Source organism: Trachurus trachurus (genome assembly GCF_905171665.1).
Source record: "Trachurus trachurus genome assembly, chromosome: 20".
NCBI lineage: Eukaryota > Metazoa > Chordata > Actinopteri > Carangiformes > Carangidae > Trachurus > Trachurus trachurus.
The window spans coordinates 13,095,442-13,117,625 of record NC_139911.1 but is presented as its reverse complement, the minus strand read 5'-3'; the positions used below and the strand labels follow the sequence as shown (position 1 = coordinate 13,117,625).

Sequence of the window (22,184 nt, the reverse complement as noted above, 5' to 3'; positions counted from 1 at the left end):
CGTAGAAACTGAATCTCATGCTTGGTGCTTGGTTTTTTCGAATGCAGCACTCAGATATTCCCACATAAGAAACACAGGAACACAGCAGCTTTAATTGTGGGCAAATATTAGCAAGGAGGGAAGCAACATTTCAATTAGTTTGGGGGTATGATTAATAATTGACTCTTCATTTCTTATACCAATGAAGTGCCCTCATCAGGACTGAAATCCTGATTCTTCCAATTACATGACATACAATAGAAAAACATACAGTTGATCCTTTGAACATAAAACTGTAGTGATGTTTCCCTCTGTGCATAGATGGTGTTTGACATAAATAAAATACACACATTTAAATCTGCCAGGATAAAGACATAAGCCTGCAGCTTACTGGATTGGTTTCACAGGTACACACACACGGACGGACATGCTGCAGTTCCAAATTGAAGTGCAGATGGCGCCATTGTAGAGGCATAACTACATCCTGAGTACATTTGGACATAAACTGACATCTCTGCAATATTAATGACTGACCATTGAGAGATTTAAAATACAACAAACAAACAAAGAAAAACAGAGTCACATGATACAGTGGAATTTATTAAGTGTAAACATTCATAACTGTTTGAACAAAATCAAAGTCAGACAAACTCTAGTCTGAGTTACGTTTGAACATTCATGGTACAGTGATTAAACAGTTGGAACGAAGAGGAGTTACAGCTCGAAACGGCTACAAAAAAACATATTTTTCATTCATTGAGGAAAACAATCCAGTCTTACTGACCCTGTACTTAAGGCAGAACTTCAACCAATAACCACCGAACCCCTCACTTACATTAGTTAGACACTTAACAATTATTTGCACACTTCAGTGTATAAAAGAAGTATAAAAGGAATACACAAATATACAATAATATAAAATATTTACAACTTATTTTCATGTTATTGATAACAGGCCATATCATATATTTTACAGACAAAAATTCAGTTTTGAGTGGCCAGTAATTATCAGCTGTTACAGTCCCCAAAGACAAAGATCGGTAATCTGTGTAAGTGGTTTTATTGATTTAAATTCAGTAACATTCATTTCTTCATAGACCGTCATATCAGCTTATGTAGGGAGGATATACAGTATACTACAGTATTAAACTAGTAACTCTCTTGGAGCTTTAGTTGCTGGTCTGTGATCGCCATTGTGTGTGCACAGTGTCCAGACTTTATGTTGGCCCACAGCAGAAGTGAAACCATCGACTCTGCCTGAGGCTCAGCTGTACCGACTGCTGCGGCTTCTGCACCTGGAAGAGCTGCGACTGGAGGAGCGGTACGACCTGTTGAAGACAACATCATAATTAAATATTCCGATTTACAGGCATGAAAGAAAGAAAGAAAGAAAGAAAGAGAGGGTAAAATGGCTGAACTGAGACCTGCTGCCACCTTGTTGGTGTCTGTCAGGGTTCACCAGGGAGCAGAGTCTTACCGGGATCTGCGGTCTGAGCTCCTGTAACTGTCACTTCGTCTGCGCCCTCGTCTCCTGCTCGCACTGCGGCTCCGGCTGGAATAGCTGTCATAGGAGTCTGACCTGCATTTACATACAGCCGCAAAACCAGAGTGTTATTGCTTTGGGAATATCTACATCATGGTGTGTAATTCACACAGATATGTCTGGTAGAGGCCCACAGCTCGGTAATGTCGATCATTAAGATCCATGTGGCAGAGATTGTCTATACACAGTAAAAATGCACACACACAATGGGTTGGGCATTGGAATACAATGTATACCATAAGAGACTTATCACTGGAAGCCAGAGGGGAAATAATTCACAATTTATAGCCCCAGCAAACAAAGACATCACATATGACTGACCCTATGATGCCTATAAAAGACAGACATCCATCAGAGAACTTAACAGAAATCAAAAGTTTAACATCAGCATCACCTTGATTTACACAAGACCCGTTAAACTGGTCATAGAACACAATGTCCTTCATGCACATCCTAACAATTTGATAAGCTTGTTGTATTTAGATCGATACAGATACAAAGAGATGCAGGAAACATAAAACGCAAATAAACAATATTCTTTCATGTTAGTCTGCTCTCCCCTATTGCAGACATTTTTATGAAAAGAGCCTACAACAGTGATCTATTCAGGTTTCTGCCGGGTTCAACTTCAGTTTTAGTTTTAATACCATAAAGAATGTAATGTAATATCTGCTTCAAAGGCATACCAGCCACTATATATAGAAATATTATGGAAACCCAGCACAGATTAAAAAAAAAAACCTTTATTTTTTTTTTTTTAGTATGATGAGTGAAATTCATACAACCTGCCTGGACCAGCATAAAAGGCATAAATGATCCGATGGATCAGTAACTATGATGGTACAATTTAATCCTCAGGAAAAATTAAATTTAACACTAAAGCCTTTTTTTTTTAGGAAACTGAATCCCACAGATTATATAGCATGCATAACTGTGTTTAGATCAAAGTGTTGTCAGTGACCATTTAACTAGAAACCTTTGAGGAGGCTCACAGACCTGGATCTCCGACGGCGGGTATGGGAGCGACTTCTGGAATGACTTCTACTGTAGGTCCGACTGACGCCAGGAGAAAAGAAACAAAAGGGAGTTTTAAAAACAGATTGAAGAATTAATCATAGTGAAACACAGAAATTAAATGAGGAATCAATGAAGGCAAGTGTGTACAGTTTTTTCTTTTTACTATTCTTAAGAGTCAACATGGCTGAAATGTAAAATTTAGACCAAGACACAAAAACATCAGGAGCTCCAACTTTCTTCTCTACATTTATGAACCTAAAAGTACTTTCTTACTAGAAGCCATTAGTCGCTACAACAGGATGTTAAAGAATCGCTTCAGGTTGTACCTGTGACTCCTGTAACCCCGGTATGTGCTACTGCGGGAGCGTGACCGTCCTCTTCGTCGTCTCCTCCGACTCCTGCTCCGACTCCTAAAACATTTGCATTGTGTTACAACTCGTGCTCTGTATCTAGGATATATACAAGATTTAAGTATCCAAGATGTCACTCCAGCACTGTTTTTTTATTTATTTTGACTGACCTGGATGAGTAGCTGGAGCTGCGGGATCTACTCTTGGACCTGCTGTACGAGTGCGTCCACCCTCTGGAGCGAGACCGGTGACTGGAAACAGACCTGGACTTCTTCGGGGACCGCGTGCGAGACGTCACTCTGGTCTTTCCCACAGAAGGAGATCCTTCCTCACTGGAGCTCTCCTGGTTCCTCGGCCTCTGGTTGAGCCGTGCGGTCTTGCGCACCTCGTCGAACAGAGACCCCGGCCTTACCCGGCTTTTACTTTTTATCTCCATTCTCACTCCTTGTGTGTTGTTGGTGTTCTGGCTCTCTTGAATTTGGACGTTTTTCGCAGTCACAGGGGGCACGTTCACATTTTGTACAGCTAACATTCCCTTCAACGGCCTCCATTTGAAATTGATTACAGTGCTGCTAGGTTTCCCACTGGCTGCTTCATCTTCCAGTCCAGCAGTTGTTGTTGCGTAGGTTACAGTAGACTGCTCTTTGCTGCGAGGTAAATCACCATCTTCTCTTGACATATCTGAAGACTTTGAGGTAGATTTCAGAGTTGATTCAGAGTTATGTGCAACTGAAGATTCTTCAATTTCAGCATCATGCTCAGGTGTACAAATGTCCATGTCATCCAGCGACTCCTGCTCTTTGATACTAGGGAGGTTAGCATTATTAGCACTGCTAGTGCTATTCCTGCTGGATGACTGATGAGGTTCAGCTTGTTTTGGGTTTCTGTTAATACATTCTTTCGCCCTCTGTTGTGCCCTGTCTTCTGCTCTACCAGCGTATTTGTTCAAAGATGAAACATTATTCCTGCTATTAGCAACAGGCCTCTCTTTTCCAACTCTACCAGGACTGTGTTTCTCCTTTTTGGATTCGTCGTCGTCCTCCTCCTCTCCAAACTCTAAAGGTGGTTGCCAGTGAAAAGTCTCTTTCAGCTTCTGATGTTTCCTCTTAGATCTCTTTCCTTTGTCCTTACTGTGATGGGAACCAGTTTTGTTCTCACTTCTCCTCTTATGTTTATGTTTGCGTTTGGCTTTCTTCTTGCTCTTGTGCTTCTCTGGCTCTGTGGCTTTCTCAGGACTTCCCTCTGATGTGCTGGAGACGACAACAGCTGCAGCAGCTGCAGCGGCGGCGGCGGCAGCAGCAGCGATCTTTTGTGCTAATTCAGTCACTGCCTCTGACGCCTTTCTGGAGGTTTCGTCGTCCGATTCTGAACTTGCCTCCCCTTCCTCTTTTTCAGATATGGCTAATGCTCTGGCCGCCACGTTTTCAGAGTCGCTCTCTGAATTCCATCCAGTTACAGCCGACGACTTTTTATCACACGACTCACTGTTTGGAGCTGTTTGTTTCTGCTTTTTCAATGGTACACTGTTGTTGCTTTGGCTCACTTTATCACTGTCACTATCCCATTCAGACCTGCTATTAAATCCCTCTATTGGCACAGAGCTGCAGTGTCTTGTCTCTTGATCTTGTGAGATGCCTTTCTCTTTTATTTGCTCTGTAGAGTCACTTCTCCTAGAGACACTGATATCAGGACTATGCTCAATGCCTGTCTTGTTTTCTGGCTGAGCATCTTTACTGAGGGAAATGTACTTATCTACATTTTTTATCCTCCTCAGAGAGGTGTAATACTCACCCCATTCCTTGTCTAATGCGTTCTTTTTGTTGCTACTTGTTTTGGGGGATTTTTCAGAGTCTGATCTGGTGTAAGAGGATGAACTACTGTGATACGGATGAGGGGATCTGGACCTGGACCTACTGTAACTTCTACTCTGCGAGCGACTGTATGATCGGCTGTAGGACTTGCTCCTGGAGGACCGGCTGCGTGAGCGTCCTGCAGGTTTGTTTGCTTTGTCGCTTTCAGCATCTCCTGGCAGAGACACTGCTGTGACTGAAGTCTGAGTTTTCTCTGTCACCCTATCAACTGTTGCTTGTCCCGTGGAGGAGAGAGAACTGGTAGCTACTTTAGCTTTAATTTCCTGAATATGGATGTAGGAAGGCTTCCAGGGCTTTTGATCAGGCTTCCAGCGTGAGGGAGGAGGGCTGTCGCTCAGCGGGATCACAGGGACACTCTCGGGAGCGGGGACAGTTGGGAGTCTGGGGACAGGTGTGACTTTACTCTCAGGAACGTTGTCAGTCATGTGGATCATGGGATCTGATTTGGTCTTGCCGGCTTTCCTCTTTCTTGGAGATCTAGATGAACTCCTCTTCTTGGATGACGACACAGACCTGGATCTGTACCTCGACCTCGACCTTGACCTGGATCTAGAATAGGACATGCATCTGGACAAGGACCGGCTCCTGGATCTAGTCAGGCTTCTAGATCTCGAATAAAACCTCCCTCGAGATCTGGATCGACTGGATGTGTAGGATCTAGAGTAGGACCGTGAGTCTCTGAACGACATCGAGGACCGCCTCCTCCGAGCTGATGAGTGGCGCTGACTTGAGGAGGAACGGGAGAGGAGAGAACGGGATCTTCGGGACTTTTTCCCCGAAGACACTGACCTTTCGCCATCTGACAGGTAAATCGGTTGGGTTGGTTTGTTTTTGGAGCTCTTCTTCTTGCTATGTTTGCGTTTTTTGGCCTTCTTCTTGTGCTTGGCTTTCTTCTTTTCTTTCTTCTGCTGCCGGCGTATGTTGGATCTCTCGGAGCTGTGGTCGGAAGAGTGATCTGCAGATCGGGACCATGCAGAATCACTCTTGTCATCCCATCTGCTTGAGGAATGGTCATTCAATCTGTTAAGTCAAAAGATGCATGAAGAAAAATAAAGGAAGATTTATATCTAGAACTACTAAAGTAAAATGATAAGTCATACTTGTCTCCTTTGCTCCATCTCTCCACGCTCGGCGGCTGATAAACTTTGGTTCTCTTCATTTCTTCTTTCCAGTGAGGTGGCGTTTCACTGCTGCCACGCTCTTCCACAGACGCAGAGCGAGATTTGGATCTTGTGGGTGTGTGATATCTCTGAAAAGGAACAAATAAGTCATAAAAATACTTGCCAAAACTCCTCACATAAAGCCAATGCCTAAATATTCTTTACTATTTATGAGCGCTGAGATGAACAGGAGTGATTCCCAAACCTTTGGCTTTGCTATGTTTGAAAAGGTAAATTATCCAGAAATCTATATTTATCTTATGACCAGCTGAGAGATCCTGATCCCAGACAGTGCACTTACAAACAGGTACCTGTGGTAAGAATTAACATAACCACATATGTGAACAGTTGAGGGGATCTTACCATTGTTCCTCTGCCTTTGATCTTCCGTCCAGACTTGGACACGGCTGGTTTCTGTTCAGCTGAAATAGATGATTCTTCTTTCTCAACTCTGCAAAAGATCACAGTTCAAAGTCAATACTTACTGTAAGTGTGTAAGACAACAAATACTCCTATAAACAGTGTATAAATGTTAGTCCAACTGACGTCTCTGTTTTGTTCTCTTGAGACGGCATGTCCCGGCGGAGCAGGAAGCGGTTCTCCGGCACTGGTGGGATTTCCTCTGGCCGGACTACGGGCTTCTCTCTCTTCCCACCGTGCTCCTTCTCTTCTTCCACTTCATTCTCTCCCTCCAGTGTCTGTCTTTCCACAGAGCTGTGACAGCAGCAACATCATGACACAATGCAAAACAATGTTTTGTTATGCAAAGAACCAACGAGCCTCTAAAGTCATTATCTAGTTCAAAACTGTGACGATGGAAGATGAAAAAACAAAACAAAAACGTACCTTTGCTTGAAAGGAGGAACATGAGTGTTCTTCTCCTTCTTTGATTCCTTCCTTTTCTTTTTGGACCGTTTACTCTTTGCATGTCTCTTGTGCTTGCGATGTTTGTGCTTTTCATCAGTTTCACTTTCAGATTCCACTGAAGAGAACTGAGAGGACGAGTCATGGGAGTTGAAGGATGAATCTGCAGAATGGGAGGTTCTTTTCCTCTTGCCTTCAAGTACTGAAGAAAGAGATAGAACAGCATTCATGTTATTTCATCAAAATCATTAAATGTATTTTAGGAATACACCAGTAAAAATGAAAGATGCATGAAAGTTCAAATGCCAGGAGTCATTTTCAGGGTGGCATGACTCTGCTACAACAAAGGCTTTGTTTGATTCTTCTCGGTATGTTGGAGGCAATGAAAGCAGGCCTGCCAGAGTCAGGTGGGCAGATGCCAACTGAACTCCACAGAGATCACCTCACTGATCCCCATTAAACAGAAGATCACGTTACACGCCCCGTACTAATGCCACTGAGGGAGGGGGCGTTGGCATCCAAATGCCAACCTCTTACAGAATGAGCACAAAATATGACCCAGTTACAATCACAGGCATCGCACGTCGTTTCACACAGAAAACACAAAAACAGGAGAGAATTTAAAAAAAGGTGTAAAGCTTTTCTGTAGCAACGATCAGATATAGTCATATTCACCTGACATTACACTTTAAGTTCACTACCTAGCAAGCAATATGTATAAAGTCTTGTAATAGAGACATTTCTTACAGTATAAGGTTAAAAGTTAAACTAAGTGGTTAAGTCTGATGATATTTCTAATCTTAGTTGATCCAACTAACAAATGACTGTATTCAAAATGCTAACTCAGTCCAACAAACATTACATTACATTACAGAGAGGTCAGAAAACATTCAGGCCCTTTGACACTGGGAAACATACAGGACAACACCTGCAGCTTTACCCCTTTAGAATAAGATCAGTGAGTAAAGAGGGAACTCACCATCGTTCGCAGACTTGGTGATCAGCTGACCACAGTCCACCACTCTCACATCAGCGTATGGTCTGCTGGCTGAATCTGCCTTGAGCCCCTCAATCTTCTTTATCACTTCGAAGCCAGAGATGACAAGACCAAAGACGACGTGGACTCTGCACAGAGGCAAAAAAGGATTTACTATAGGCCTACCTAGATTTTCTAACCCGTGCAAATTTGCAATTCGAGTAACAGAAGATCTTACCCATCAAGATGTGGCGCTGTCTTGGTTGTGCTGTTTGTGGAAAATCCAGCAATCCAGTGAAGATCAGCCAAAGGAAGAGGTGAGTCCATAAAAAAAGGAGAAAATGGAGGAAAAGAATGAGAAAAAACAAGTAATCACAACACCGCGTGGGTGCTACTGTACCATCTCAAAGTGGTACAGAGTTAAGGTCACCTTGTGTTCAATGATATTTGATTGCAAATGTATTTAGGGAATACTTCAAATTAAAAACAGCCAAAAACAGGCAGGTATACACTCAAAAACATAATAACACCGAATCATTCAAACAGAGTGTATACAGCGCCTCCTTTGTGTTATTTTATTCACTGAGATCATTTCCAACTAATGGTGACAACCTATGTTAGTGCTGAATAAATTCTGCAAAGCCAAATAAAAGAAGTCAACTTAAAGAAAGTGTCAATACATATATAAACTAGTGAATGATAAATACAGTCAGGAGAGAGAGAAACACAGCCTTGGAGACACATTACCTTGGAAGAGCAGGATGCTAGAGTTTCTGTAAATTTTACACAAAAACGGCAAGAGAAAAAATGTAACACATTTGTGGGTAAAAAAGAATGAATCCATGTTTCTCTGCACTTTGAACTCTAACACACAGAGAGGGGATAGTTGACGGTCACACAATGTCAAGTTCTACTCTACAGTTTCAAAACAGAAGGGACAGAAAACAAAAAACAAAACTGCATTAGGAATGGCACACAATCAAATGGTATGGTTATCTATCTAAGTTACAGAGAGAATCGTTTTACTGGATGCTCACATGAAAAACTGTGAACCGTTCGTGTCTTTCCCACGATTGGCCATCGACAACAGGAAGGCTCTGTCGTGTTTGAGAATGAAGTTCTCATCTGTTGGGAGCAGAGAAAAAAGGATCAAAGTCTCACTGTGTGTCCTCTGATTGATGTTGAGACATATTCACGGACGTACAGGAGAAAAAAACAAAAACACAGCATTTTAATCCATCAGACCTGATCATGACCTCCCCAATCAATCCTTCCATAAAGTCAGCAGTTTCATTAAGGTTTTCTTTGTGCCAAATATTACTTCTAGTCCTTCACCTAAATAAAAAAAACCAACTGCTTTTACATAATTAATACTACCAACAACATGCTGCCAGAGGGAAATCGCTCAGACTGGAAGCCCCCTCTTGCCTTTCTGCCTCGCAATCTCACTTCTTATCAAATTGCTTAACATTTTCGAGCATTTAAAAGATTCTCCATGGTGGTAGATTCAAGGAGGGCCGAGAACTCAACAAAATCAATACAGGAGAGAAGACAATCAATAGGAAACTAATGTAAAAACCAAACTGTGCCTGCAAACTAAAAGTAAAACCAAATGCTTTTTAGAGATAATTTCTGCTTTTCTGAGATTTATCGCACTAAAATATGCACTAAACACATTTTAATATTCAACATGCACAAGAGATTTCAGTCAAGCACTGAAATAACATAACATAAGTAACAGAAGATTATTCTGATTTGTAAAACATGAAAAATAATATGCCCTCTAATGTGTAAATCTAATCTGTGTCTATACAACACTATACACATGTTTAAAGGTTAATTATCTCATGCCCACTGGGGCACCCCACGTAGTCCTTGTATTGAGCAAAGAAACTGTCCCTCTGTACCTGTCAAGCTGAGGATACTGTCGCTATAAATATCACACATGTAACATAAAAAGTAATTTGAGCAGCCAGAGGCTTTGGGGGGGTTTAACAGGGGAGCTGTGTGGATGGCAAATCCTTCTGTGCAAATTTGCACCTGTGCCTCCGCACAGATTTGCACCATTTTTTGTTTGTTTGCTGACTAAGGAAGGTGGTGGGGACAATGTTGACATGGTGTTACTGAGCTGTGTACATCTCTTACCTTCTCATTTTGCAAAAGACCACTCTATAAATAAAAGAATATGTTGAAAATTTTAGGCAGGAAGATTGTAGCTTTCAATAAAGAGAATGCCTACTCTCCATGCTGATTGGATAAAGCCCACTACTGTAACTAAATAAAGACAGCACCATACAATGGAAAAGTGAAGGTCAAAAGAGTCATACATAGGAAAATTCACAAGAAACCTGTTTACATTAATAGGCACATGCAATGTTAATTTAATTCTCATGCAAAAGTATTAAAGTATTTACAAGTACATTTATGAGATATCAGCACGTGGACATGCTCATTAGTTAACTCTATTACCTTCAAAGTAGCCACCATATATGGACTCTCCTCCTCTTCCATTTCCTACAGAGATTAAGATAGTACAATAATTGAACACTTAGCTGTTAGTCAGACTAATGCACACACACTTTATGGTACATAAAAGCGTTGTCTCTTAAGCATTTTGGACAAAGAAGTGGTTCATATGCTTTTCCTCTGAGAAGAGTTTCATAATAATATTGTGCTAAGTGGCCTTCACATTCATTAGTATGCTGGGTGTGGCTCTTACATATCTGAAAACACTTTAAAATGTGTATCTTCTCTCTTAGTTGAGAATTCTCTTATCTAATTTCCATATTTTTAAGACTTCCAGTGTGTAGAAACTTTGTTGTAATAGTTTTCCTTTGTTCTCACCTGAAAAACACTGTCTACCAATTCTAAAAAAAAAAATGCAGCATCTTTTCCAAAGCACCTCCTCTTTGAGATAAATATCAAATCACTAATTTCAATGAAATTGACAAACACACACACTCAAAAAGTAAATGAGATCATGCATTAGACATTACCTTCGGTGAAGTCGCCGCCCTGGACCATGAAGTTCTTTACAACTCTGTGAAAAGTGGAGCCTTTGTAGCACAGCTTTTTCCCTGTGATTTTGCCTGTTCCCCTTTCACCTGCAAATAGGTACATGACTGTTAACCATACAGTCTATGGTGTTAACTGAATCTAAAAAAAAAAAAAAATGGGGAGAGAAAGTTGGAGAGGGCTATCGCTGCTCTACAAACTACTTTGCGTATACCAGATGCCTTGAGGTGTATAGAAATGCTGGACTTGAATGTTGTTGCATTAGCTTCATTCTTAAAAGGAAAGTGAAACCACAGCTGAGGCCGTGTGGTTTCAATAAACTGGATGCTTTTGTTCAGGCATCTTGTTAATTCTCCAGTGTAGGACTGTATGTATTCATTAAGAAACCCTCCACTGGAGTGATACCGACTCGGGACACAATAATGGCCCAAAGCTATTCCCCCGTGGACTACCCTCGCCACTGGGGTAAAAGGAGACGTGAAGGCAGACATTTCATTAGATGTGTTGATGTGTATGAGGTTGGTTTCAGCAGACAGAGAGCTGGCTGTTCAGATCAGCAGCTTGTGTTGCTAAATCTTCTAGTATTTTTGCTTCATTGGCTTCAGCATTGTTCCAAGGGTTTGGTTTCTTATGGAGTTAGCTGATCCCCCTCCCCTAAAAGGACATTGTAGAGACTTTGAGAGAGTCAGAGCAATCTGCCCAGCTGACTCACGTATATTGTTGTATTATGTTCTGTGTGTGTGTGTGTGTTGCGTTCAGGCCAAAGAAACAGACTAACCAGCCCTCTCCCATGTCTGTCCTTGCCAGCATCACATTCCCGTCTGCAAGGTGGGGTGAAAAATGAGAGGGAGGATCGATCTGCCGTCTGTTTGCAGATTTATGGTCATCTCTAGGCAGACCACGGCTACTACAGTATACTGCGTTTGGCTCCCTGGGATGTAATATCCAGGGAGACAGACCACAGGATCCCTCTGCCTAGTAACTCCATCTGTCACTGGATCGTTTACACTACAGCCATACCTCCGTCCCTGGTGGTATTTAATGACCTAGGGTTGTGAAATGTGGTACTATGGTGGTTCTTATTCTTCCCTTTCATTTTCTACTCACGGTGATCAACTAATGATATTTGAGTCAAATACGTCCTCGAATGAACATTATTACTCACCAGTGCACAGGCACAGAAAGTTCTTGCTCGTCTTCGGACACATATCTGAGAAAAGTTGGAAGACTATGCGCCCGACTGCAAGACACAGAAGCAAAAAAAAAGTCAGCAAAAGAGTTATTTCTGCTTGCAGCTATGGAAAATTACAAATGTTGAATAAATGTTGAAAAAAAAACAAAAAAAAACAATTAACAAAAAGCTTTAATAGGCCAAGGATACACTTAAGTAGCCCTGTGCTGTGCACTTTTAATTGGCTTCCAACTAAGAATTACAAGGATCCTGTGGCAAAGCCCAGACGTTATAGAAAGTTTCTCATAGCTACAGGCGAATCTAGACTTTAATGGAGCCATTCAATACAACAAGCCTGTGTGCTAGTATCCAACTATCATTGTATACAAGCATATAAATATCAATCAAAAGCTCAAAGCCTAACGAAACACTACATACAAAGTCTCAATGTCTTTATTTGATGGAATCAGTTCAAAGTAATAATCGACTAAAGGGAAGTAGATGACTGGCTGACTCTCAAATCTATAGACTGGCTTTAAGAATTTCTTACCTGGCTCCCGGTTGAGTTCGACATCAAAGTAGCACTGAGGGCGGTCTTTCACCCCCATTGTGATCAAAGTCTGGGTGACCTAAAATGTAGAAAAAGCACAAACAGCTAAGCAGAGAAAGTAACAAGGAACTGGTCGTTAAAAAGAAGCAGTTAGTGCTTCGTTGGGGTTCCTCCCGTTTTATCTGTTAGTTTTAGCCTAGAAAGCACAGCATACAGAAAGCACAGAAAGTGTGTTGGAAAACAGAGTAGAGAGACTAAAAAAGACAGTGGGAGAGGATACAAACAGAAATGGGAGGAGAAAGAACAACGTGAGGGAGCGAGAGAGAGAGAGAGAGAGCGGTCTATGAAGAAATGTACTAACGATGCAAATCCAAGCAGAGCACAACACAGCCTCCTCACTTTACTTTTTTTTTTTTAACTCTTGCTTCCACTGTCACTGCCACAGACTCAGGTCAGTGGCAGTACAAAACTGGAAATGGAAAGAAATTGCACTTAAATCAAGATGATGCACCATGAATACATGATCAGGTAGAGTCTGCACATTGTGTACAATTTTATAAATCTTGATATTTGCTTTTAAAAAGATTTTGTGTAAAAGTAGAAGCAGTTTTCTGTCCAAGTTAAATTTAGGTTTGAACATTGGGGAGAGAAAAGGAGCAACTAAACCATGTTTCTAAACACACTGCCTCAACTTGCTCTGTGTCGTTGAGCAGAGAAACTGAACAAGACAATGGGCCTCATTCACGAACCGTTCTTAAGAACAAATTTGTTCTTAAGTCCTACTTACGAAGTTTTTACGAAGATTGTGGCATTCATGAATGTTTTCTTATCCAGAATTTGTTCATAACTAAGAACAAAATCTACGAACAGTCAGGAGTATACTTACGTACTTTTAGGTGCTGAGACTTCTGCAAAAATAACCGATTATAGCGTTTTCTTTTGTTCTGCAGTTGTATGATATTATATGATTTGAATAAGAATTATTTTCTTATCTTTTATGATGTTTTTAATAATCATATATATTAGTAATAATAATTGACAAATCATTGCAGTCTCTTAAAAAACATTAGAGACACTTAATTCATATCAGTTGTTTTTTTTTTCTCTCTTTTTATTTTGGATACATACAGCTGCCGATATGATTTTTTTCCTAATTGCGGGCTGCAACAGTGTACTTACTGTAAGTGTTCACACTACACACAACCGTTTTTTTTTCATATGTGATAATATGATGATATTTATGATGGCACACGTGAGAGTGTGGTCTCTCTGATAAAAACTGAAGAGCTGCATCCACTGCTGACGCTACTAAATACAGCCTAAATATAAATATAAAAATCTAAACTAAATATAAGCTTTTTGTTTGTTTCTTTGTTTCATTCCTGCCGCAGTAGCTCCACTTCACTACTTAAGTTCTTTTTACGTTTGGAGTCTGGTGCGTGGTGGTGTGAGGGGGACGGACTCAAAACAAAATATTCCTGGATCAGATCTGATCAAATCATCATCAATAATCACAAACTGCACGTTAACACTGACAGTTAACTTCTTCTTTTCTTTTTATTTATTCCTTTTTTTTGGCTCCTGTCCATTAACAATAAAGAGACCGGCGGAGCTCTCTCTGACTACTTGTGTTAATTTCTTTTTTTTTAACACTTGCGTTCCGACGGCATCCCCTGTGTTATGGTTTGACTTCACAACGCTATGAACTGTGGGTAATTCCCCTACCCAAAGTCAGCATCGGTGCTGACTGACGGTAAGGGGGCAGAAAGGGCTCATTCACTGACTCACTGACTTGATGATCTGACAACGGAACAGCCCTCACACACTCACGGACTTCCCGTGAACGCGCCTCTAAGTCAGTGAGTCCATGAGGGGTCGGATTGGAATTGGGCCCTTCTCTGCTCAGTGCCTGTGGGTTCTGTGTGCACACGGCCCTGCAGTCTCATGCCCTTTTACGGGCATTGATGGGGCTGTTACCTATGCTAATCCTATGTTAATTAGACTCACCTGGCACACGCCCTCAACTTACGAGGAGATGGCATAAGAACACAGCTGCGAACAATTCTGAGGCTTACGAACGCGTTGATGAATCTGACGTAGGGTTTTCTTAAGGAACTTCTTAAGAACAACTTAAGAAAGAATCTAAGAAGGTTCTTAAGAAGATATTGGTGAATGAGGCCCAATGTCTTTAGCCTGAGCACAAAAACTGTCATTATTAACATCTCTAATTACATCCACAAAACATTTTGTCTGTTACCAATAAACATAGCTTTATTGGTAATGAAAAGGCCTGAAGACTGAGAAAGTGGAGCGTCTCATAATCATTTCTCAGCAGCGCCTTGAAATAACTAAATTGCCTATTATTTACACAAACCCTGTGTTGCTGTGCCGACATGATGTGACAATTATCAACTCACATGATGTGTTCGGGTGTTGCAGGGAAATGTTTTGCATATGCACACAGTAAGTAGTCTGACAAGTGAAATATGGAGAAGGCTTTACTGGATTTTAGGGCCACAGAGAGCAGTAAACCATAACGGAAGATATGCAGCTTTCACTTCACTAAACCTCACAAAACATGCACTAGAAATATACCATTAAGAGCAGATTCTGAGATAGTATCATAAGTGTGTAAGGAAGATACTTCTGCAACAGCTGCTTCATGTGTGAATCTGCTATGGTACCATTCACCCTGTCTCCTCAAATGATACAGTTTAACTTCCGTGAATATCTGTTTGTGCAACAGAAGGTCTGTAAAGGACAAAGGACAAACTCCACAGCTGAGAAATGCAATAAGATGTGGAGTGTGATTCAAAAGCATTTTGGACTATTTATTGATTGTAAAGCGAACCATATTGTTATTCATTAGACTTGATCATTTCCAGTTATTTTACATTTGTGAAGGTGCGTTGTGTGAACTGCTTTGAAAAATAAGTACTGTAGCCATAGTGTCGACTTCACTATCTCTTATTATATAATTATTGATAATAGAAAAAAGAGAGGACAGTGGAGCTGCACTGTACTGTGTAGTTGACAATTAAAAACGGTAGGTGATGATACTGGGGTGTGTACAAGAGGTTAGATACCATTGTTCAGCTCAGACACGGGAATGCATTGTATTTATAGCCGAGTTCATATCATGTTGCACAGCCTGACTGTATGAACTTTGATGTTCTGGGATTGACATTGTCACTTTGTAAAACCTCCCCTCTGACAATAAACACCTTCATCTTTAGGAGAACTAACAATAGAAAAACAAGGTACTATGAGCCAAATGTCATGCGACTCATGCAAACCAAACCAGCTTAAGTGCCTGGTGAATAAATTAAACGCAATCACAATACAAATGCCATGAACCAGCAATATTAACAAGGAACTGGGCGAGAATAAACAAAACGAAACCATGACATTCATGATGTCTGATATATGTCAATGTGACACACACTGTAATCGCGTTTAGTCTAAAATAAATCCTACATTATTGTAAGGTCAAGCCATGTCTAGACAGTAAACGACAATAGAAAAACATCCACTTGCTACACAGATAATGATGATGATAGTCACGTTAACGCTTCCAAAATGGTTGTGCTGCTAACAGCAGCTAGCTTGCCACAGTTAGCTGTCTTCCGTTACATGTCTTACAGCGGAAATGGAAATAAACGACAAAATTAACGCCGTGAATTACACTACAGGTTACCCCAAATATGTAAGTAACACAACTAACCTCTGTGCAGTAGCTAGCTGGCCACAGTTTGCTAGTCACTGACGGTCATCACTCAGGCATGATGAGCTAACTTCACTTTTGCTTTTAGGTGAGGGAGGTTGATGCGCTGCAGTCAGTAGCACAATGCTGCGTTCCCGACAACTCGGATTTTCCAACCTCTTAATTGAAAAATGTATTTAAATGCCAAAATACATTAAAATGTTACTTTTTTAATTGTTTTTGTGCCATTTGTCATGTTTTTATTCCTTATATTAAGCAATTTGAATGCAAAGTTTGTCCCGCTCGACCATGTTTTTGGTTATTCTTAGTTTCCCGAGTTGCGAGATGTCTCGAACGCAGCATAAACGCCGACTGGCTGCCGGCCGGTAGTTTTTGTCCCTCCCGAGTTCCCGTAGAAGATTTGTTGTGGTTTTGTTGTATCAGGAAGCAGATTTCAAGTTAGCTCGTTGGCTATTTTCAATGTTTTGCTGCGTAAACGTGATAAATAACGTTAGTCGAGTGCTCCATGTTAATCGCCGGTCTTAGAAAGTAATCAATTGTGCTACTTGCGTGTATCTGAAGCTGAGCTGCTGCTGCTGCTGGTGTTGGTTTGCTACAATGCTATCAGTAAAGTAGCCTCCAGGAGCTAAGTAACAAGGTGCAGCATGAAACCCATGATAATGAGGTAAGGTGTAAGAGGCTGTCACTATCCGCACCTCATTTACTTCAGCCGAAAGCTCACAGATTCCCAAGTTGATTAAACATTTCGGACCGCACGATTTTTATATCTACGCAGTTAAATTTACACGCTCTGTAGTGCATCCTGGCTAAAACAAAAGAGGTCTGAAACAATAACACACAAGTCCTGCAACAGTATTTCCTTCATGGCAACAGTGGGTTTTATTGATTTGATTTACCTTTAATTCCACTTTGGATGTAGTAGTGGTGCTGCCGAAGTGTAATCACACCGATAGTAGATGGTAAACATGAAAAATGTCGTCCATGAATGTCAGGACTATTATATCTGACTAGTTTCAGTCTAGTGTACTTAATACATTGGAAAGTTAAATTAATTAATTGATTAAAAACAGGCCAGAAATCACATGTTGATACAGTGAGTCACCAGACGTCAAATCATTTAGATTTTTTATTTTTATTTCATTTCACACATATTTCCAGAGTGGCTAAAAGTTACTAAAAGGCTAAATATAAAATCTTTCATGTCTGTCTTTTGTGGTAGTAAACAGAACATCTTGGTGTTGACACAAGGCATTTTAAGATATTAGTCCCAGCTCTATAGCCTTATAATGGGCATTCTTCATGATTTTGTAGTAAATAATATAATAAATAATCACAATAATAATAATATAGTAATAATCAGTTGTTGTAGAAACAACTGTCAGATTTAGAAAATAATCCAGTTGTAACCCTATAATTTAATAATCCTTCTGATCTGATCTTGTACTCTAACCCACGCAGGCAGTGTGTTCTTCATGGACCTAGTGGATCATGTCTCTGATCCTCTTCGCCTTTGTGGTTCGGGTCAGGGATGGACTCCCTCTGTCAGCCTCCACTGACTTTGAACACAACCGAGAGCTGCAGGAGAGGAAACAGCAGCTCAGGGGCATCAGCAAGGCCCTGGCCTGCTTTCCTGACAGAGGGACCGTCAAGGGCCAGGAGCTCAACATATAGTAAGGATTCACAAATCAAAGCCGCAGCAGATTGTTTCACTGTTTTTTTCTGTAGCTGTGCAGAGACTCAGAACATAATACATCCTAAAGCAAAACACAGACAGACTGTTGTCCAGTTGATCACTGGGATATCCATGCCACGCTGCGTCAGCCTGTTTGTTTACTAAACACCTTTTCTCCTCTCGACTGTTAAGCTTCATCTCCTCGGAGGGTGTATCCTACATGACTGTGTGCCACTGCAGCCTCCCTGTTGCTAAGGCCTTCTGCTTCCTGGAAGATCTGCGCTGGGAGTTCACAGCATGCTTCAATAGCACTGTCGTTGCCTTGGCAGCTCGGCCGTATCCATTTTTGGAATTTGGTGCGTGAGGAGAGAAATACTGTCACATGTAATTACTGTTGATTGCAGTGATTTTGATTTTAATTTAAATATGAAATGCTAAACGGCAGCCAGTGCTCTTGTCTTTTGGTAAACTAGATTAAATTACAATTGAAATACGTTGTTTAACACAAATCTGTTGTTACTCTTGATGTGAATTGACAGACAGCACCATTCAGAAGCTGAAGCAGCAGTACAACCAGAGCGGTGGTCCGGCCCTAGAGGTCACACTGGCGGAGGTCCAGGAAGATCTGAGGATCCATCCACTACAAGTAATTAACTTGGATGAGGTGCAGCTCACCAATGGCATCGCAAATGGACATGTGGAGCAAGGCTCTGGACCTGGTAAGACTTATCATATCACTATTTACTGGTGGTAATCCACAAATTACTTTATTAGATTAATTTACACTATTCATATGGTGACTTTCTTTTGTTTAACAGGTCAAAATGTAAGACTTGAACCAGTGACAGCACCAGGCATCCTCTCTCTGGTCCTAAATATTATGTGTGCTTCTCTGAATGTAATCCGTGGTGTGCATCTCATAGAGTACACATTTCAGGTACGGTGGTGCTCGGATGTTTCTCACAAATAATTAAAATTGATAACTGCTGAATGGTTAGCAGCATGTCAATGTGCCGTAACTTGCTAGCATATACAAAAATATAAACGTGTGAGACATAAATGCTTCCTTTATGGCTTGATATTAATTACAGATATGTTGAGCTGGCGGAACTGGCTGCTGCACATTAGCATTTTGCAGTGGAAGCAAAAGTCGGTTACATAGAAAATAATAACATTGGTGATTTGCAGAAAACTGCACAGATTATTGCTCTTGTGTAAATTTAGTTTAGAAGAACTTTGACATACATTTTTAAGGTTGAGTGAGTGAACTTTTCTCTTTTTGGGGCCTTTACACAGGATGATTATGAAGGTCTGTGGAACGTCGTGGCGTTTCTCCTGGCATTTCTCTGCTGTGTGTTGCAGGTAAATGTAGTTCACATTTTCACAATATAAACTGTTCTTTCTCAATGTTGTCTCTGCAGTCTGTGCAGCATTGACCTTGTAAATGAACTCCCTGCGTCCACAGTGTCACCTCTACCTGTTCCACTCCTCTCTGAAGAAACAGAAGTCCTTCACCCTGTTGAGCGTGATTGTCCTATGCAACTTGTACCTGCTCGGCATGAGGAATGTGTGGCAGCTGATTTTCCACATTTGTGTCGCCTCCCTCTCCACCGTCCTCATCCTCAACCGCAAACTCCAAGACAGAACTAATGACTGTGGCGTCTGAGGAGCATTGGACGCTTACTTGCATTGCACCTCTCCAACCCATTCGTGTCTCCAGTTTGCAGCACAGGTGAGAAAAATAAGGACACAGACGAGTCGATCTACAAAAGGTGGAGGTGTCCTTGCCCTTTAACAAAACCATATTTGTGTCATTGAGAATTACTTGTGCATTTGCACTTTGTGTCTTTGTTTTCAAGACTGTACCAACCAACTATCCGGTGAAACGTAGTTCTTTCTGGATCCTTAAAAATATCTGATTAACAGTGAACTAACACCGTGAACAGGAAGGAGATGTTTGTTTGAAGAACAAAAATGACGATTAGTTTCATCAAACCTCTCTTATTTCAAAAGCTTTTAAAGAACATGGAGTTTTTTTTTTCCTTAGTCAGAGTTGTTGACCAAAGTTTTTCAAATAGAAACAACAATGTTGTTGAAGCTGGCTTTGCTTGGCATTTTGGGATTAAGATGCATTTCTGCCTGCACTCAGCTCAGTATTATTTTACTTTTGCAACCACAGACCATTGATTATCTGGGCATAATCAGTTTACAAAGCTAGGTGACGGTGTGCGATAGTGACAGACATTCGATTTAATTGTACTTTGAAAATAGGCACAGAGGGCGATTAGGAGACCATTAGGCTGTCCATCCTGTATTGGTGGCAGTGCGATAGATAAACTACTTAGTGTAGTTTGATTAACGATCACTGAAATTCAACTGAAAGGGAAATGCAGCTGTTATTTGCTTTCGATTATTTGATCATGAGGCAAAAAACCCAGTTCAAAGGTGTAAATGATAAACTATGGGTTGTTTCTTGCCTTACTAATGCAAATATTGCTTTTGATTATTTAATTGTATCATCCGATTTACAAATTCACCGGCAAGTGCTCAGCAAATTCAAATGTAAGGGCTCCATTAATGACTCCACAGAAATTGCATTTTACATGACATTACTTGGGCATATTATCCTCCATATCACCATTTGTTTTGGTTCAAGGAGAATTGTATCATATGATCTCCAATTGAAAACGTTTTTCTACAATCACAAAAAATGTAAATCTTTTAGTTGCGTGTTTTTTCTACTGATCTTGGCGTTGTTTGAAATGTATACTGCGGGTATAAAAGCACTGATTTGGTAGGTTAAATAGTAATGACAATTGTTGGCAAAGCGACTGCACTAAGTTTTAGATGCATTTTTTGGCAGTTGTTGAATGTGTAGTATATCGGGTTTAGCTGAAATGATATTTATGGCCTGATTTCTGTTTACTTTGTTGATTTTTTTCCCTCTGTTTCTTCGGGATTCACACTGCTCCCTATGTCTAGTGCCCAAAATTGTGCTAAACAGAAATAGTGTTGTTATAATTTAAGTATCAATATAGAATACATGACTGTAGCGCTGCTAAATAAATAGGCTTAGTTTAAGTCTCCTTCGGTTATTTTTTGTATTGAGCTTCTTAGATTTTCACTTTTCAAAAGCTAAACAGCTGCACTTGGTGTCTGTTAAGCAAGGGAAATAAATTATTAGTTTATGGTGTTTGTTAAACAGGTAGTGTTGTGGCTGCAGTGGAACTGTAAGATCTGTCTTCTTCATTGAGCTGTTCCCTCATTTTATCTGAAAAAGTTAGAGGAAATTTTTAAGGAAAAAAAAAAAAAAAAGAAGTAAATATCATCCGACAATCCAAATGTCCTTCACAATAAAAGTTTAGAAAAGCCACTTTTAGCTTGTAGATTACAAAGTTTATAAAGAGTAAGAGTTCGTATGTTTTCAGTGGAAGTATAAAATGTAGTGCAGCTGCAGTTTACACCAATGAGCCTCCTGTAATATTTTTGATACAAATAGGTTTTACTGACTCATCATTTACACTCCAACTGCACTGTTGACCAAATACATAAAAAAGACAAAGAAATGCCACCAATGTTTCAAGGATAGAATTAATTAAGTAAAGGTTTTTAATACGCACTAACAATGAAGTTTAATTATGTTTGATATGAAGATTTTCAAACATAAAAGAGAAATGCACTGGACAATAAAAATGAAGTTTATATATGTCAAGTATGAAGGTTTTCAATCATACAGTAGGAATGCACTGTACAATTGAAACATGTGACAGCCGTCTCTTTTTCTTTTTTGGCATCAAGTCTTAAGTCTGAACTGAATACAGTTTATAAAGTTGGAAACGATAAAGCTTCTAGGACAGTTTCTCTTGTTTAATATAAAACACTAAAATGTTATTTGATTAATTTGACTTAAATCAGGTTGATTGAGTGGGTTTTCAGTGGGGAGCAGGTGTACAATGATGGGTAGTAATGAGATATTGTCATTCATTGTAACTGCCAAATGCACCGGTGATTACAGGGCTTTATTTTTTCCTTGTGTGGTAAAACTGACATTTCATTAATAAACAGTGTCCTTTTTTCCATCTATGAATATTTTATTTTTGTGTGCACAAAATCAACAATATGATACATTAAGAAATACTTTATTACCTTGATATTTTGACTCATTTGCTCCTGAAAGAACAACTGATTTCCCAAACACCAAAATGTAAATTTATTTATGTATTTTTTCAAAATGACACTAGATGGCGCTTTATCACCACTAATCCTGATGTTCCTTTGTGTGTTGCCTTAAG

The 22,184-nt window shown here is 40.2% G+C and overlaps 2 protein-coding genes across 6 annotated transcripts; one reads left to right on the top strand and one right to left on the bottom strand.

The window, feature by feature from the left end:
* Window positions 1-578: 578 nt before the first annotated feature.
* Window positions 579-16,326, bottom strand: nktr (natural killer cell triggering receptor). 5 transcript variants are annotated; one of them, XM_083995708.1, is made up of 17 exons: window positions 16,221-16,326; window positions 12,497-12,575; window positions 11,941-12,015; window positions 10,757-10,864; window positions 10,230-10,274; window positions 8,798-8,885; window positions 7,999-8,028; window positions 7,764-7,909; window positions 6,767-6,986; window positions 6,467-6,634; window positions 6,284-6,371; window positions 5,861-6,009; window positions 3,060-5,780; window positions 2,866-2,949; window positions 2,519-2,578; window positions 1,457-1,558; window positions 579-1,307 (listed from the first exon to the last, which is right to left on the bottom strand). In XM_083995708.1, the coding sequence occupies exons 2-17, from the start codon at window positions 12,552-12,554 to the stop codon at window positions 1,244-1,246; spliced, it is 4,206 nt and encodes a 1,401-aa protein (XP_083851834.1). In that variant the 5' UTR covers window positions 12,555-12,575; window positions 16,221-16,326; the 3' UTR covers window positions 579-1,243. The 5 variants fall into 5 exon arrangements, with proteins under 5 accessions (XP_083851834.1, XP_083851835.1, XP_083851837.1 ...); XM_083995709.1 differs by having other exon boundaries at window positions 3,060-5,756; XM_083995711.1 differs by lacking the exons at window positions 10,757-10,864; window positions 11,941-12,015; window positions 12,497-12,575; window positions 16,221-16,326 and adding an exon at window positions 9,906-9,929 and having other exon boundaries at window positions 10,230-10,241.
* A 294-nt stretch (window positions 16,327-16,620) lies between these two features.
* sec22c (SEC22 homolog C, vesicle trafficking protein) lies at window positions 16,621-21,934 on the top strand. Its single transcript, XM_083995207.1, has 7 exons — window positions 16,621-16,884; window positions 17,679-17,890; window positions 18,085-18,248; window positions 18,432-18,611; window positions 18,711-18,829; window positions 19,189-19,254; window positions 19,358-21,934. Exons 2-7 carry the CDS (start codon window positions 17,709-17,711, stop codon window positions 19,556-19,558), a joined length of 912 nt encoding a protein of 303 aa, XP_083851333.1. The 5' UTR covers window positions 16,621-16,884; window positions 17,679-17,708; the 3' UTR covers window positions 19,559-21,934.
* Window positions 21,935-22,184: the final 250 nt, after the last annotated feature.